Source organism: Alligator sinensis, unplaced genomic scaffold (genome assembly GCF_000455745.1).
Source record: "Alligator sinensis unplaced genomic scaffold, ASM45574v1 scaffold566_1, whole genome shotgun sequence".
NCBI classification, from domain to species: domain Eukaryota; kingdom Metazoa; phylum Chordata; order Crocodylia; family Alligatoridae; genus Alligator; species Alligator sinensis.
The window spans coordinates 2,058,052-2,072,574 of NW_005842017.1; the positions used below are offsets into that span (position 1 = coordinate 2,058,052).

A 14,523-nucleotide genomic window follows, 5' to 3' on the forward strand; every position below is an offset into this window, starting at 1 on the left:
GGCTAGTAAGGGAGGCTAGTGGAGAAAGCACTGCCCTGCTTCAAAGGTTACCAAAAGGTTAGGGGAAGGGAAGTGGCCTTGGACAGCAATTCTATGGTCTGGGATGATGCATCTGGCCATGCTCAAGGCCCATAAGTGGATTTCCAAGGTGCAAGGTGGCCCAGTGCTCCCCTTTTCCTCAGGACTGAGGGAGGTTAGGTACTACAGTTCTTGGGGTCAGCTGCAACAGGAGATCATGGGTCTATGAGAGCCTGCTGGGAAGGAGCAGGGCATAAAAAGAGCTCAGCTTGCTGGTCTAAAAGCAGTGCCATAGCGAGGGGGGCGAGCGGGGCAACCACCGTGGGTGTCAAAGCGAAGGGACGCCAGCAGGCGCTGCCCAGACAGGGCAGGGCGCAGGACAGAACCATGAGTGACTCATTTGTGGTGGCGCGGAGACAGGAGAAGGGTAGCTCTGACCCCTGCGTCCACTCCTGGGCAAGCATGTGGGGGTGTCACAACCCAATTAAATTGTGCCCATGTCACTAAGCAAGAGATACCATTCAAATCATCCTCATTTTGACGATTAAGGGTTAAAAGACATCCCTGCCAAAAATTCCTTGAAACAAAACGCGGCCGGAGTACTGTAGATAATTGGTCAGCTGAAATAAAATGCTAGGGGAAACTATATATAATTGGTCAAAAAATAAGCGTAAGCTCCTCACATGTAACACGCACGTAACAGGTAGAGAAACCTAACCCACTACCTTGTAACTTGAGGAGACAAAGAGCTGCTGCTTGCCAAAAAATTAAAAATTCCACATAACGGCCCATCATTGGGTGTCTATGTCAAACAACGCTGCCTATAAATAGTTTAACGGTTTCCGCCCAAGTCGGAGAACTCTGGGGATCTCACAGGAAACACCTGTGCTTGTCACCAGAGAGTTGGGAACTTGATCGATTCCCAATCAATCATCCCCGTCAGCGTAAAATATTGACGTAGAAAGTCTTGCAAGCCCGACCATTAGTTCTGGCGCCACGTCCGTCATTATCTCGTTGTAACATTGTAACCTGACTGCGTGCGTGTACTCAACTCTGTAACCGAAGCTATATGCGTGTATTCAACTCTGTAACCGAAGCTATAAAGGAACAAAGGCTCGCCTGCGTCGTCATCATATCTAGGCGACAGAAGTAAACAAACTCCTGTAACCTACGTGTGTCTGTGCCTGGTTAATTCCACTCCATCCATCAATTACCCGCCTGCCAAGCTCTAAATCTAAACACTCCGGTGTGAGTCAGACGGCTGCTGGCGGCTGCTCTGATTCACGACAGGGGGGAGGGCCGCCACCTCTGTGCGCAGGGTGAGGGCAGGCTGCCGCTGAGGGCTTTGCCCCAGGCACCAAACTTAGTTGCTATGGCACTGTCTAAAAAGGATGTGAATGCCTGAAGATGCTCCAAGGGAAGAGGCTGTGCCAACCACCTTTGTTCTAAGGACCGGGGTTGATAAAAATCAGTCATTCAAAACAATCCATTTTTAATTGTATTTTTATTTAATTAATTTATTTAGTAGCATCTGATGAAGGTTGCTGACTGCTGAACTATATAATTAAATAAATGTATTAGGGTTGTAAATATCATTTTAAAAATATTCGTTTAACCTCCTCTAATCATATGATTTAAACAATGAGGTCCCTTCCAACCTTAACTTTCTATGATTCTATGATTAACTGATAAGCGCACACTAGATGGGACAGTCACCAAGTGGGAGAGGAAAATCAGCAGTGCAAGACGGCCACTCAGCTGATGAAAAGAGTGAATCCAACGTGGCCGGTAGGTAACCACATAGGTGGGGAGACTCTAGCACCCGCAGAAAAATCTGCATGCGGAACTCCTGCTCCGTGACTCCATAACTGAAACCAGTTTAGACTACTCAGCTTAAAGATATCTGCCACAGACAGCAGAACCATTTGGAATGACCTGCAGGTAAATAATCCAAGTGGAAAGTACCTCTTTCCAAACAAGACAGACTTTTTAGAGTGGCCTTTCCCACTCGTTCCTGGCAGACCAATACAAACCATCATTGATGGTAATTCCTGCACTCACCTGAGGTCCTGGGAAGCCCTCCAATCCAGGCTGACCATTTGTCCCTGGAGTACCAGGATCTCCCTGTAATAAATAAAGAGAGAGAGGGAGGACAATCATATCATACTGCAATTTAACCTTTGGCCTGAAAGACCTTGCTCCACGTCAGTTTATACGGAGTAGTCCAACAAGGCATCAATCCAAGAGTTCCAAAGTTTCAATGATATGGGGCCTCACCCACCTCCCAACAGTGCCATCAGACAGCCACTCATGGAAATGGGTAGAAGCAGGAGTGGGCCCATAGCCCCTCCAAAGCTAACACTCAGAAGAGCAGTGGCAGGGGGCTTAAGATTTTATAAAGCTGTATGAAGGGATCCTACCTTTTGTCCTTCTTAAGATTTTCTGAAGCTGTATGAAGGGATCCTACCTTTTGTCCTGGCACACCAGGCTGACCCGAACTGCCAATGTCTCCCTAAAAGGTAAAGAAAAGTAAGCAAATGAGAGAAGCAGCCATTCTGTCTGTGGCCACAGTTTGCATGCACCAACAAATGACATGTCTCTTACAGGTTGTGTGAGGGGATCAAAGGGTTGAAAACTATTATCAGCACCTGTCCAAGCCACAACATTGCCAGCACAACACTTGCTACTAAGGCAAAGATTTCCAAGGCTCAGAAGGCAGTTTGATACCCTTTGCCTGACTCCCAAAGACTTCCAGCAGGAGTCGGAGCCCTAGTCATCCTTTGTGCCTTGAGAAACAACCCCTAGGTCTTGGGGTTTAAGTGGTATGCTCAAACAAACTTCCACCACTCCTAAGCAAGAAGGCAATGTGCCAGGCACGCTCTCACGAGAATGAATTCCCAAAAGAGGCAGAGCACTAATGAGTATTACAGAAAAGTCCAGGACCGAAATCTTTACTCTGCTGATCAATATTAAAATTCCTATCTCTTCAGTGGTTCAGGATTTTTCCCCAAGTGTCTTCCTTTGCACACTGTCCATCAATGGACACCAGCTGGAAATGCATGAATAAAAGCTGTGTAGGAATGGGCCATACACAGACTTGCTGGAATAACTTTGTATTAAGACAGCAGCTTAATATTCTAACCAGATCTTGCTACTCTGTCCATAGACATAAATTATTCTTGGCACGCTCTAATATCTGTTGCTTAACACATATTATAGAAGAGATTATCCTCTTCCATAACATACACCAGGATGGATGTAAAAAGGCTACAAAGGAAAGATTCCTAGTGACCATGCCAAGGAACAGGGGTCGGGGTCAGCTACTGGGGCAGCAGCTCTTAGCAGAGAAAACATCTCACTGTAATGGTCTGCTGTGGATGAAAACACATAAGTCCTATCACTGCAGAGGAACAGATTCAAAACGTATCCTGACCTTTAGTCCAGGGAGTCCTGGTGGCCCCTACATAAAAAGGGAAACAAATAAAATATGACAACAGGTGAATTCTTCCAAACATCAGGAGCCAAAGGAAAGTGTATTCCCCAACTCCCCAGAAAGTCTCTTTCACCAAGCAGCACATTAAGTTTTGTTGTTAATTTGACTACACAGCAACAGTAACAGAGATCTAAAGACATGTTCTGCTCCAAATGAAAGAATGTTCCTTTCAGGATTTGTCCTTCCCTGCTCTGAAAATGCCCCTAACCTACCATGTGGCAGGGCAGGACAGGCCACCCTAGCACTGTCCTTTCGGGGATAACTATGAAGTCTAAGGAGTCCTGTTGGGGCACTTTCTTTTTTTTCTTTTCAACAGCAATGCATAGCTGTAACAGCGAAGACTGTGAATGGGAACTGCTCCAATTGTATGACAGTACTGCTGTTTGGGACCCCATTCAGGTATGGGTTTTCTGGTACACATGGGGTAGTGAAGGCTGAGGCAAGGCTTTTGCACAGCTGAGTCTTGTCACATGCTTTGTAACTTCAGGCAGAAAAGCATGAAGCGTGGGGCTTGGGGAGTTAAATCCCTTGCTTAGGACTCTGTAGGGTGTCTACTTTAGTGAGCAGGGTAGGCCAATCCTCAGGAAGGGGTAAGAGGGCTTATTAAAAGACTGAGATGAGTTTTACCTGTGGCCCTTCAGGTCCACGTGGCCCAGGAACACTGGAAACAATTGGTATGCCTGAGCCTTCCATATCACCCTAGGGCAAGAAAATCTGGCTGAAATTCAAACATAGGACCAAAGCTCCTGACGCAGAAGTCATACCAGGCACATACCAAGCAGGTGTGTAGTATAAATGGGGAGCTACAGCACAGAGGGGAGAGTGTGGTGCCTAGCAGTTACCTGCACCCTCTTTTTTTTAACAAAACACCTGTGACACTGCTCCAGCTCTTCAGGATTCCAAGAACCTGGCAGTCAGTGTAGACTACCCATCCAAATTAGCTTCCTCAACGGCCAAAGAGAAGACCCTTTTCCACCCAACTCATCTCTGGGACCTGCAATTTAGGAAATACCTGGAAAGGCCCAATGAATATGGGCAGGGGAACCCCACAATGAAATGCTCCACCTGAGCCTCACAGCTGCAGAGACCTGTCAGTACAAATGCACCCTGTTGTAGGATCACAGTTTGGGAGAGGTGGCCTTTACAGCACCCAAGACTTATCCCAAAGAAGGTTTTTCCATGTAGGGTCAGACCGATCACCATATCTGGGGTCAGGAAGGAATTTTACTCCATGGTCCACTTGGTATGGAGCACAGATGTTTTTACCTTCCTCTATAACAAGGGACGCTCTACCTGGGACCTCTTGAGTGTATATTAACAACCTTTTACAGAAGCAGGACATTGCCTGGCTTAGTCCTCCTGCTTTACCTGTGGCAGGTTACACTGTTATGTCTTCTGTTGTTTAGGGTTGACTGTAGTTTAACTAAGAGGTTAGGATTATGGATTTGTACAGGACTGTTTGGGTAGCGATGATCCTGTCTCAGGCAGGGGGTTGGACTAGATGACCTCTGGAGGTCTCTTCCAGCCCTGCTTCTCTATGATTCTATGATTTTCCAGGCAAGCCAGACACCTTGATTTCCACCTAGAATATAGTAGAAGGGCAGAGCGTGCTCTCTGCAGGATGGCCTCTTTAAGCCCTCGCAGGCACAGGCCACACCAGCAGGCACGCAATGATTACCATCACTGGTACTTACAAATCCAGCTTCATAGCCTGGCCCTGGAGGTCCAGGAGGACCTGGCTGTCCTCGGGGTCCAATAGGTCCAGGAAGGCCAGCCAACCCTGTTTCCCCTGGGGATCCTTGTGGCCCAGTTTCTCCTTTACTGCCCTGCATGGGAGAAAAGAAAGTAGAGATGTGATACAGCCAGGAAATCATGGGAGCCCTGACTTTGCAGAGCCCTCAGAAGGAGGAAAGCTCCTACATCTGTCTGACCAAGGCAATGGGTTATAATAAACTTTTGAGCCAAGGGGAGAGGCCTTTCTCTCCTCCAGCAGAAACCAAAAGCATAAGTCAAGGCTGAGCAAGCTAGGTAAGTAAAATGAGAGTTCACAGTTGCACAGACCCACAAAACTTTGTCAGTTAGCCACGTCTCAGAGCAGATCACAGGGCTGTCTCCTCCATTAGACTGTTATAATACAAAGAAACGCATGCACCTTCAGTGCTTTTTAGTGAGGTGAGGAACTCATAGCTGAAGTTAGATCCAAGCAGAGAGAGGGCAAGGCCTTGTGCCCCGACAGTTCTGGCTGTGCACCCAGGCCCTGTCCTGCAGTTCCACGTCCTTTTCTCAGCAGAGCCTGACAATGGTGTTTCTCATCATCAGCCAGCGCTTTTGCAGTATGGAAAATGTCCACTAGAGGCCAGTCTGAGACCACCAAGCCCAGTTTTCTTTCAGCAATGCTGTTCAAAGGTCTGCAGAGCTGGGAAGCCAACATGCCTCTCTCGAACTATATACAGGGTACAAGGAAAGCCCAGCATAAAATTTTGCAAGTTAAATATGAAAAAAAAAATTTTGAATCTAGAATTTTTCCACTGTGTACTAGTAGAACTCTAGACATCCAACAAGAGCTCAGTCTGAAACACTGAGAGCTGCCAGCTTCATGTTCGTGCTACAGGGGATTCAACCTTGTATCCCCTTGTCCACTGCATACTTTTAAAGATGATCTGGGAGGGACCATCAAAATGGAGACTGTAATCAGTTTTACTTTGTAACAGACTGATTGATATCTGTCTCTCAGAAAGTTAAGCATTACACAGGAGCAGAACAATACAGAATTAAACTACATGCAGAAGGAGCAATATTCAGCAGTAATTGTTAACTACATTATATGTACATGTACACACGTTATGAGCCACTCTGGCAGTAGTAATTAAAAGGCCAGCAGTATAAATGCTTTTCTGTTTGCACTGCATGTTTTTATGAGTACTGTAAACCATAGTAAAAAGAACTATGATGTTCACCCAGACAAGGGGATGGCCTTTTATATTTCTTGCTTTGCCTTTTGTTTTAGAATAGTTTCAGTTCCTGTGTTGCCAGCAGGAGCTTGGACTAGATGACCTCCTGAGGTCCCTTTTAACCCCTCATTTTCTATGATTCTATGACATGCAGAAACACACCTTTTCTCAGCACTGGATTATCTTATTTTGAAAAAGTGAATGACAAATGCATACATCTATTCAAGCCATGCCATCTGCATGCATGCATGGTGCCTTTACCTCGAACCTTGCCTCTCCCATGGGTGGGGATGTGGAGTAGTAAGAAAGAAGCGCTAACAGGTAGGAAGGGATAGGAGGCAGTTTGCTCTGGTTAGATGGGAGAAAAGTGAGTGGAGACAGAGAGAAGAGTGATGAGCAGATAATGAAACAATGAGCATGGGTGACAGACTAAATGTGACAGCCCTAAGCTGTTCCAAAGCCGGCATTAGATGGGAAATGGGCTTGTTGGGATTTTAGCATTAGTATCTTCTGTTATATCAATACCAGATTCGGCACTAGAACTAATATCTAGAGGCCAGATTCTTTCACAGCTGGTGTAAACTGGCATAGCTCCACTGACTGGCAAATCCTGATCTAGTTTACACAAGGTGAAGATCTGGCCTTTGGATCTCAGTGTAGCTTAATAGATACACATCTTGCCTGGTTGGAAAAGGCCTCTCAACAGAAGGGGACCCAGGAATGTGACACTCCGTGGTGAGGATGCCCTTGGTCAAACACAAGTTATACTGTGTAATTCCTGAAGTTCCAATGACGTTCTGTCACTGAGATGAACTGCCTTGCTCCAGTCAGGCAGATAACTCAATGCCCTGGTAAAAATCTACAACCTGTTTTGTTGCTCTTTTAAAATTTTGAGAGATCTGTGCAACCTGCACAGGGTGTAGTGTTCACCTTTCAGTTATAATGCTGTATCTAAACAAGAACCACCTCCACAATACAATATTGATATTGCTTCCTTGATTCCATTCCCCATTCCCCACACAATTCCCCCTCCTCACCACTGAAATTCCCCCAAGACCCAACAAAATTCACCCTCCTCACCACTGAAATTCCCCCAAGACCCTTAGAACAGAGTCTGACTGTGACAGGAGCAACACGCTGGTTTCACGGTTGTCATGCACAATGCCACATCTCCTGCGGTAAACAGGACATCTTAGAATGTAGCCCCCAGTTCAGCCAAGTATAGTAGGTGCCAACTCCAGCAAAGCATGAATATGTATAGCCTGCTACTGAACTGGAATGGATTTGAGCAGACACCTCAGTCCTTTGCTAAATTGCTGGAGTTTGGACTTTGTGCCAATGCACAAGAGATTTGGTTTGGTTGGTCTCTCTCATTCTCTCCAGGCCTTCTACTGCGAGAGATAGTGGGAGTAATAGTATAACAGAAGATTACATCTGCTCTAAGTGAAATGTGGAGAGCATGACAGGAAGAATGGGAGTCACGCAATGAAATATTACAACAACAATATGCAGGGAATGGGAACCAGAGTGGGTAATCTGGAGGCTGAAGGAGCACTCTCCCTGGGTAAGGGGCTGTCTAATGTGCGTGCCACAATTCAGTGCTCTTCATTTGGAACTCACATACTGTTGGGGATCGCAAGTCAGCTGGAGCATTGTTGCAAAAACAACAGTTGTAAATCAGTTGATCAACATATCTCTTTCCAGGTAGATCAACCCCTGGATTTGCATTCTGGGTTTCCATTTTTAGTGCGGGGTCTTGTCTACTATTTAAACATATTTCTGCCAGTTTTATAGCCTCAAAACTTTGACTTTACTTAATTTTAATTGTTTTGAATCCTATTCATTCTGTGCAGTGCTTCCAGCAAAAAAACACCCAAGTATAATCTCTCTTGAGCATGAAAAATAAGGCTTTGTTTTCTTGGAGTGCTTTGAATATGGCAGGTTTCTAGCAATCTAAAATAATTATAATAAGAAAAGTGATATAGCAAATTAAATAGAGATCCCATAGCATGACAAGGAAACCAGGAAGCAAACTTGTATGCACAATAAGGAGGTTTGTACTGTGCAACTGGTTTTAAGGTTGCATGTCATTTTAAAGCAGAGAAATCAGAAGAGTGACTTTAAAGAGGATATTGTGGTATTACAGATTTAGTCCAAGACATTGTGAAAGTTTAGGCATAGTTGTGGTTTCCTTCTCATAAGGAGTGGGCAAAGTTACACTCAAATGAGCTGGCAGGATCATGGCCTTTTCCCACTTCAGTGACTCTGCATCATATGTGCCAAAGGCATCCATTAAATTGAGCTACCATATTTACTCATACCCAAGACAAGGTGTTTTTTCCCATTAAACATGGAGAAAAAGAAACCTCAACTTGGATGCTAGTACGGTCTGAGGCAAGAGGCTCTGGGTGTGGCTCCAGCTCCAACCCAGGGGAGACCGAGCTGCAATGGGAAAGGCAAGTGTGGGGGAACTCACACAGTGCAGGGGGTGAGTTCAGGAGAGATCACATGCTGCAGGGGGGCCTGAGGGAGACCACAGAGAGACCATATGGTATGGGGTGGTGGAGCTACTCTGACTCTGGCTTTGGCCCTGACCCAGGTCAGGGTTGGAGCTACCGCTGCTTCCTGGCCATGGCCAAAGCCAGCATGTGCTCTGTACCTAGGGCTGGAGTTGTAGCCAGAGCCACTGCACGGGGTAAGTAGAAGCAGAAGGGAGCAAGTGGCTGGGCCAGTAGGCACTGGGGGGGAAGGGAGTGGGAAGTGGTGGAGGGGGCAGACACCTGGGGGGCCCAGCTGCAGGGAGGGCAAGTGGTACTGGGGGCTAGCGGGGTTGAGAGAGGGAGGGACAGGGGGCAGGGTAACTGCCTCCCCACTACTGTTTTCCCCCCAGCTGCTGCTTTCTTTGCCACAGCTGTGGGGCAGATGAATTTATGATGATACAAAGTTATACTTTTCCATGTATAGAATCTAACTATGAGACAGTTGTCATAAATTCAAAGTCATCTTGGATTTAGGTAAATATGGTATTTCCACTGGTCACACTGCAAGCTCAGACAGCCAAACTGTGCTTTTCCCTAACTACAAATACATGTGGGACAGGTTTATGCAAAGACCCTCTCACCTTCAGTACTGCCCACACAAACACATGGGCAGGGGTGGGATTATTCCAATAATATGGTGGTGCAGAAGGCAGCTTATTCTGCCCTGGCTTTTTCACACTGCTAAATGTTATTGAACACTAGCTTTTACAGCGAGCCTGAGCACCAGCCGTAGCCATCGATTTGAAGGCTCTTGACCAATAGTTAAATAAATATTCAGCATCTCCACTTTACAGGTGGGAAAGTGCAGACACAATGTTCCTTAAGCAAGGTCACAAAATCAGTTCAGTAGAAGAGCAGGGGTCAGAACTTAGAAAACTGCTCTATTGCCACTGCCCAGCCCACCCCTAGAAACACACACAAGTCACACACTGCAAAAAATACCACTTTGCTCCAGTGGCTTCCATGCTCTTGGGTACACTTCAGAGCTCTTCAAGATGACTCCAATGGGCTTTCCTTTTAAGCCACAGTGATCAAATGTTTGGATGAGAAGCTGCAGTCTTACACAGATACAATGGAATTCAAATGAAGGCAAACATAATTCAACTGAAATGTGGGTGCTAATCCCAAAACAGTTTCCTTGTTTCCCAGAAAAAAGCCAGTGCTACAAGGGGAAACTACTGCACAGTCACAGAACTAGAAAACCCCATGAACATGGTACCGTACCTTGGGTCCAGGAGCTCCAGGAAGGCCTAGATCACCAGAATCACCCTAGGAAAAAGAAGGGAAAGAAAAGTGAATCTTCACACAGATAGGGTGGAAACAATTGTCCAGTGTCTTATTTGTGAGGGGGGCCTTGATCTGCTCCCCGCCACTTCCACCACAACAGACTTACCACAGCTGCACGCAGCTCTCCACACCACCAGTTGTGCTCCTCACTGCCTACATGCTGCACTGTGGCTGCACACATGCACGGGCCATTTATCGGCCAAATTATCGGCCACATCAGGCCGATTTCTAATATAGACAATTTTCTTTATATTAGTACCGATCCGATATTGGACCAATGTATCGGTGCACCTCTAGTTACAATACATTGCTTTTTGCCACCAGCTTGCTCTAAATATGGAACCTACATTGTATACAGCACAGCTGCTCTTGGCCTGTAAGCACCCATAGGGCCTTGTTACACCTTACACTGAGTCGCACAGATGTTGATTGGTGCTAGTGTTAACTTAGAGTTTGGAACAGTCACACCCTTAGTCTAAAAATCTTCTGACTGTCTCCCACTGGGACAGCTGTGACTTGCCACTAGAGGTCTGGTGAGCAGGGATAGGACTAAGAGCTGTAACTGTAAGTTGCCACTAGAGGACTGGGAAGCCAGGACAGACTTCTCTCTCTGCTGTAGGGGCAGGTGTGTGAGATATCCTGGGATACTGGAGGACTTCAACTTGGGCAGCACATCTGTGGGGAGTGGTCACACATTAATGGAACAGGAGCTGGGTAGTGCGGATCAGAGATAATCCTGCCCTGGAGTGGCATAACATTGAGTTGCATAACGAGCACTTAAAACCACTTTAAAGTGTTAATGTGCAGACAATTTAGGGGTTAAGAGCTCTAGAAGCCATCCAAAATTACGGTGTAACAAGGCCCACAGAGACTGTTCCATCATGCTTTCCACTGCACTGGCCAGTTGAGCCTATATTCATTTATTATGTACAACAGACTTCTACTATTGTACTAAAAAGGCCTCTCTGACTTCAGGTCAGGACAAACAGTGCTAGCTGGTCTGTGGAGCTCTGCTTCTCCCTCAGTAACACGTTACTGTAAGGATGCCCCAATTCTACCAAGCACCATGCAGAGAGGGGACACATACCTTCTCTCCTCTGAATCCTGGCTGGCCAGGTAAACCTTCTCTTCCTGGAGGACCTGGAGGACCCTGGAAAGGTTAAAAAGAGAGAACCACAGTTTGAAGAGAGGTTTAAGAACTGGCTATTGTCAGCTCTTTAAATTGCAATAACCCCAAACCCTTTACCTGTGAGAAACTGTCCCATATGCCCACCCTCAGCACCATCAAGACCATTACATTGTGCATTAAAGACTACGGTATTCACATAGACTACAGGCCCCATAGAGACTCATTTTAGCTTTCAGTGACAGTCATTATTGTACATTACACTCCCTGCCAGACACATATAAGCAAAGGGACTGATCAGCAAACCCTAAAGAAGATGCATTTCCTCAGAAACCTCCACCAGCAAGTTCCCTAGCCCTAATCCTGTGACCACCTCAGCTATGCAAGCCGTCAAATGCAGCACAAACAGTGCCACAGGTGACTGCTATCAGAGCCAGAAAAGGGGTCAGTTCATACAGAATCGCAAAGAGAAACAATGACCCCATTCTCTTGTCCCTCTAGGAAGTCACCATCATGAGGTATCAAGCAACCCAAATGCTGCCATCATTGTAGAGTCCTGTCCTGGCCATATCACAATGGAAATGGCTGGGAAACTGCACAACATCAGGTTTCAAAATACACTTAATATGGAAAAGTGACAGGAATAACTCTGGATCAACTGGTCAGATCACAATCTTCCCCATTCTTTCATTGACCCACCATGCCTTGTTCTCCACACACTTACAGGTGGCCCTTGCAGTCCAGGGCTTCCATCTTTGCCAGGCAGGCCAGGGGGACCTGGAATCGCTGTATGGTTCATCCCAAATCTTCCTGGTTCTCCTGGCAGGCCAGGCACACCAGGAGGTCCTGGGGGACCTGGTGGGCCTCGGGGTCCCTGAAAGAGAGGACAAAAATAATGTGTAAGGGGCACAATCAGATCTTGCACACTTCCTAGGTTCTCTCTGGCAGCTGGGTGGGCCAGTCACACAGGACTGCTCTGAGCAAGTCTTATTAAACACTACCCATCTTGAGGATTTAACAAAACAAAGCCTTGGAAATGCAACTGGATCATCCCACTTCCCTGGGTTTGCACACTCACCCGCAAACTTTCCAGATCACCTGCAAACCCAGACCCTTCCATGTCAATGAATGTCTGGAATAGAAGCACACAGAGAGGACAAGATTACAGTCAGATGGGGATGCACAGCATTCATGCCACAGACTAAGGTTTGACTCAGATCAGCAGCATCTCCTGGCCCTGATCTCCTACAGTACTTAAGAAGGGTTTATAACTGTGAACACCATAACCTCTGGCTGGCTCTTCCAGACTACTATAACTCCCATGTGATGGGGCTGTCTATCAGGATGAGGATGTTGGCTCTCCTATGTAGGAGGCTTTTGACCAACCATGACAGTGCTGTTTAGACCAGTCACTCTGGGATTTATCTGCTGTGTCATATGGTCCTGAGGGAGCCCAGATTATATTCCAGTGATGTTTGATCCATTTATTAACTTTGTTATAATTCCCTCGTTTTTGTGATCAAATGAGGCTTGGATGCAGATATCTGCTGCATAGAACATCCAGGTCCTCTTCTCCAAGACAATCCAGCTGTGAAGACACTGAAGGACTTAGCATAGACTACTCCACCAGACTGCTCAACTAGCAAAGAGAACCTCTGGGAAAGGGAAGTGATTTAGATCCCTTCCCTGTTCACAAGAGCAGCAAAAAGTGGCAAGGTCTAAACAATGACAGCAGAGGATAAGTCACCTTGGGGCAGAGGTCTACCACCAGGCCCAGGCACTGTCTTGTGTTTGCCCTGCAAGCAACATCTAAATAGGACCTGAAAAAAGTGCATGGATGTTGAGCAGATCTGTACCCTGAAACCATTTCACCCACAGCTAAGGTATTAATGGTGACATCATTGAGAGTACTGTAACTAGAGCTGTCTGGTCCTACAGGGCACCTATATGCGTACCAGATGTTTGCTCCGCTAATTAGCACACGTCGGAGTAGATTCAATTAGCATGCTCCAACAGCCTCTGCATCACATCTCTTCAGCATCCCTGCACTTCAAAATGGCAATGGGGGCACCTGAACTAAAGTTCGTTGAATGAGCTTTAGTTCAAGCGCCCCCGCTGACATTTTGAAGTGCGGGATGCTAAATACAGAATATGATGCTGTGGGTGCTTAGTTAGAGTGGCTCTAATTAAAGTGTCCCCCCCGAGCATATCTATAGACACCCATAAATTCCTAGTCTGTAGGAGGTTCAATTTCAATTTCAATTTTCTTCATTCCAAATCAAGATCTAAGAATTTCCCACAAAACAGAATTTTAAAATTTCTTTTTGGAAAAAATTCAAATGACACTTTAGTTAACCCATGTTGAAAACTTGTTTTGACTTTCCCAACTTAATAGTGTCATTATATTTTATACTTTCATTTATAATGTAATGTTAAAGTCAAATCCCTGCCCACACACCGAAGGGCAGGGAACAACTAAGCAGACCTGGACAGGTTGGACATATGGGCAGAAAACAACAGAATGCAATTCAACAAGGAGAAATGCAAAGTGCTGCACCTAGGGAGGAAAAATGTCCAACACACCTACTGCCTAGGAAATGACCTGCTTGGTGGCACAGAAGCGGAAAGGGATCTTGGAGTCCTAGAGGACTCCAAGATGAACATGAGTCGGCAGTGTGACGAAGTCATCAGAAAAGCTAATGGCACTTTATCGTGCATCAGCAGATGCATGACGAACAGATCCAAGGAGGTGATGCTTCCCCTCTATCAGGCGCTGGTCAGACCGCAGTTGGAATACTGCATGCAGTTTTGGGCGCCGCACTTCAAGAGGGATGTGGATAACCTGGAGAGGGTCCAGAGAAGGGCCACTCGTATGGTTAAGGGCTTGCAGGCCAAGCCCTGTAAGGAGAGACTAGGACACCTGGACCTCTTCAGCCTCCGCAAGAGAAGGTGGAGAGGCGACCTTGTGGCTGCCTATAAGTTCATCATGGGGACACAGAAGGGAATTGGTGAGGCTTTACTCACCAAGGCGCCCCTGGGGGTTACAAGAAAAAATGGCCATAAGCTAGCAGAGAGCAGATTTAGACTAGACATTAGGAAGAACTTCTT

At 46.3% G+C, this 14,523-nt stretch overlaps 1 protein-coding gene across 4 annotated transcripts in view; it reads right to left on the bottom strand.

The window, feature by feature from the left end:
• COL18A1 (collagen type XVIII alpha 1 chain) overlaps positions 1-14,523 on the bottom strand; it is a 176,443-nt gene that overhangs the window by 25,797 nt on the left and 136,123 nt on the right. For all 4 annotated transcript variants that reach the window (XM_025202232.1, XM_006022079.3, XM_025202230.1 and 1 more), the window contains exons 12-20: positions 12,494-12,547; positions 12,140-12,289; positions 11,377-11,439; positions 10,227-10,271; positions 5,206-5,337; positions 4,139-4,210; positions 3,452-3,478; positions 2,486-2,530; positions 2,080-2,142 (exon numbers count right to left, since the gene is read on the bottom strand). In XM_025202232.1, coding sequence (XP_025058017.1) covers positions 2,080-2,142; positions 2,486-2,530; positions 3,452-3,478; positions 4,139-4,210; positions 5,206-5,337; positions 10,227-10,271; positions 11,377-11,439; positions 12,140-12,289; positions 12,494-12,547 — 651 coding nt within the window. The remainder of the gene's footprint in view (positions 1-2,079; positions 2,143-2,485; positions 2,531-3,451; positions 3,479-4,138; positions 4,211-5,205; positions 5,338-10,226; positions 10,272-11,376; positions 11,440-12,139; positions 12,290-12,493; positions 12,548-14,523) is intronic.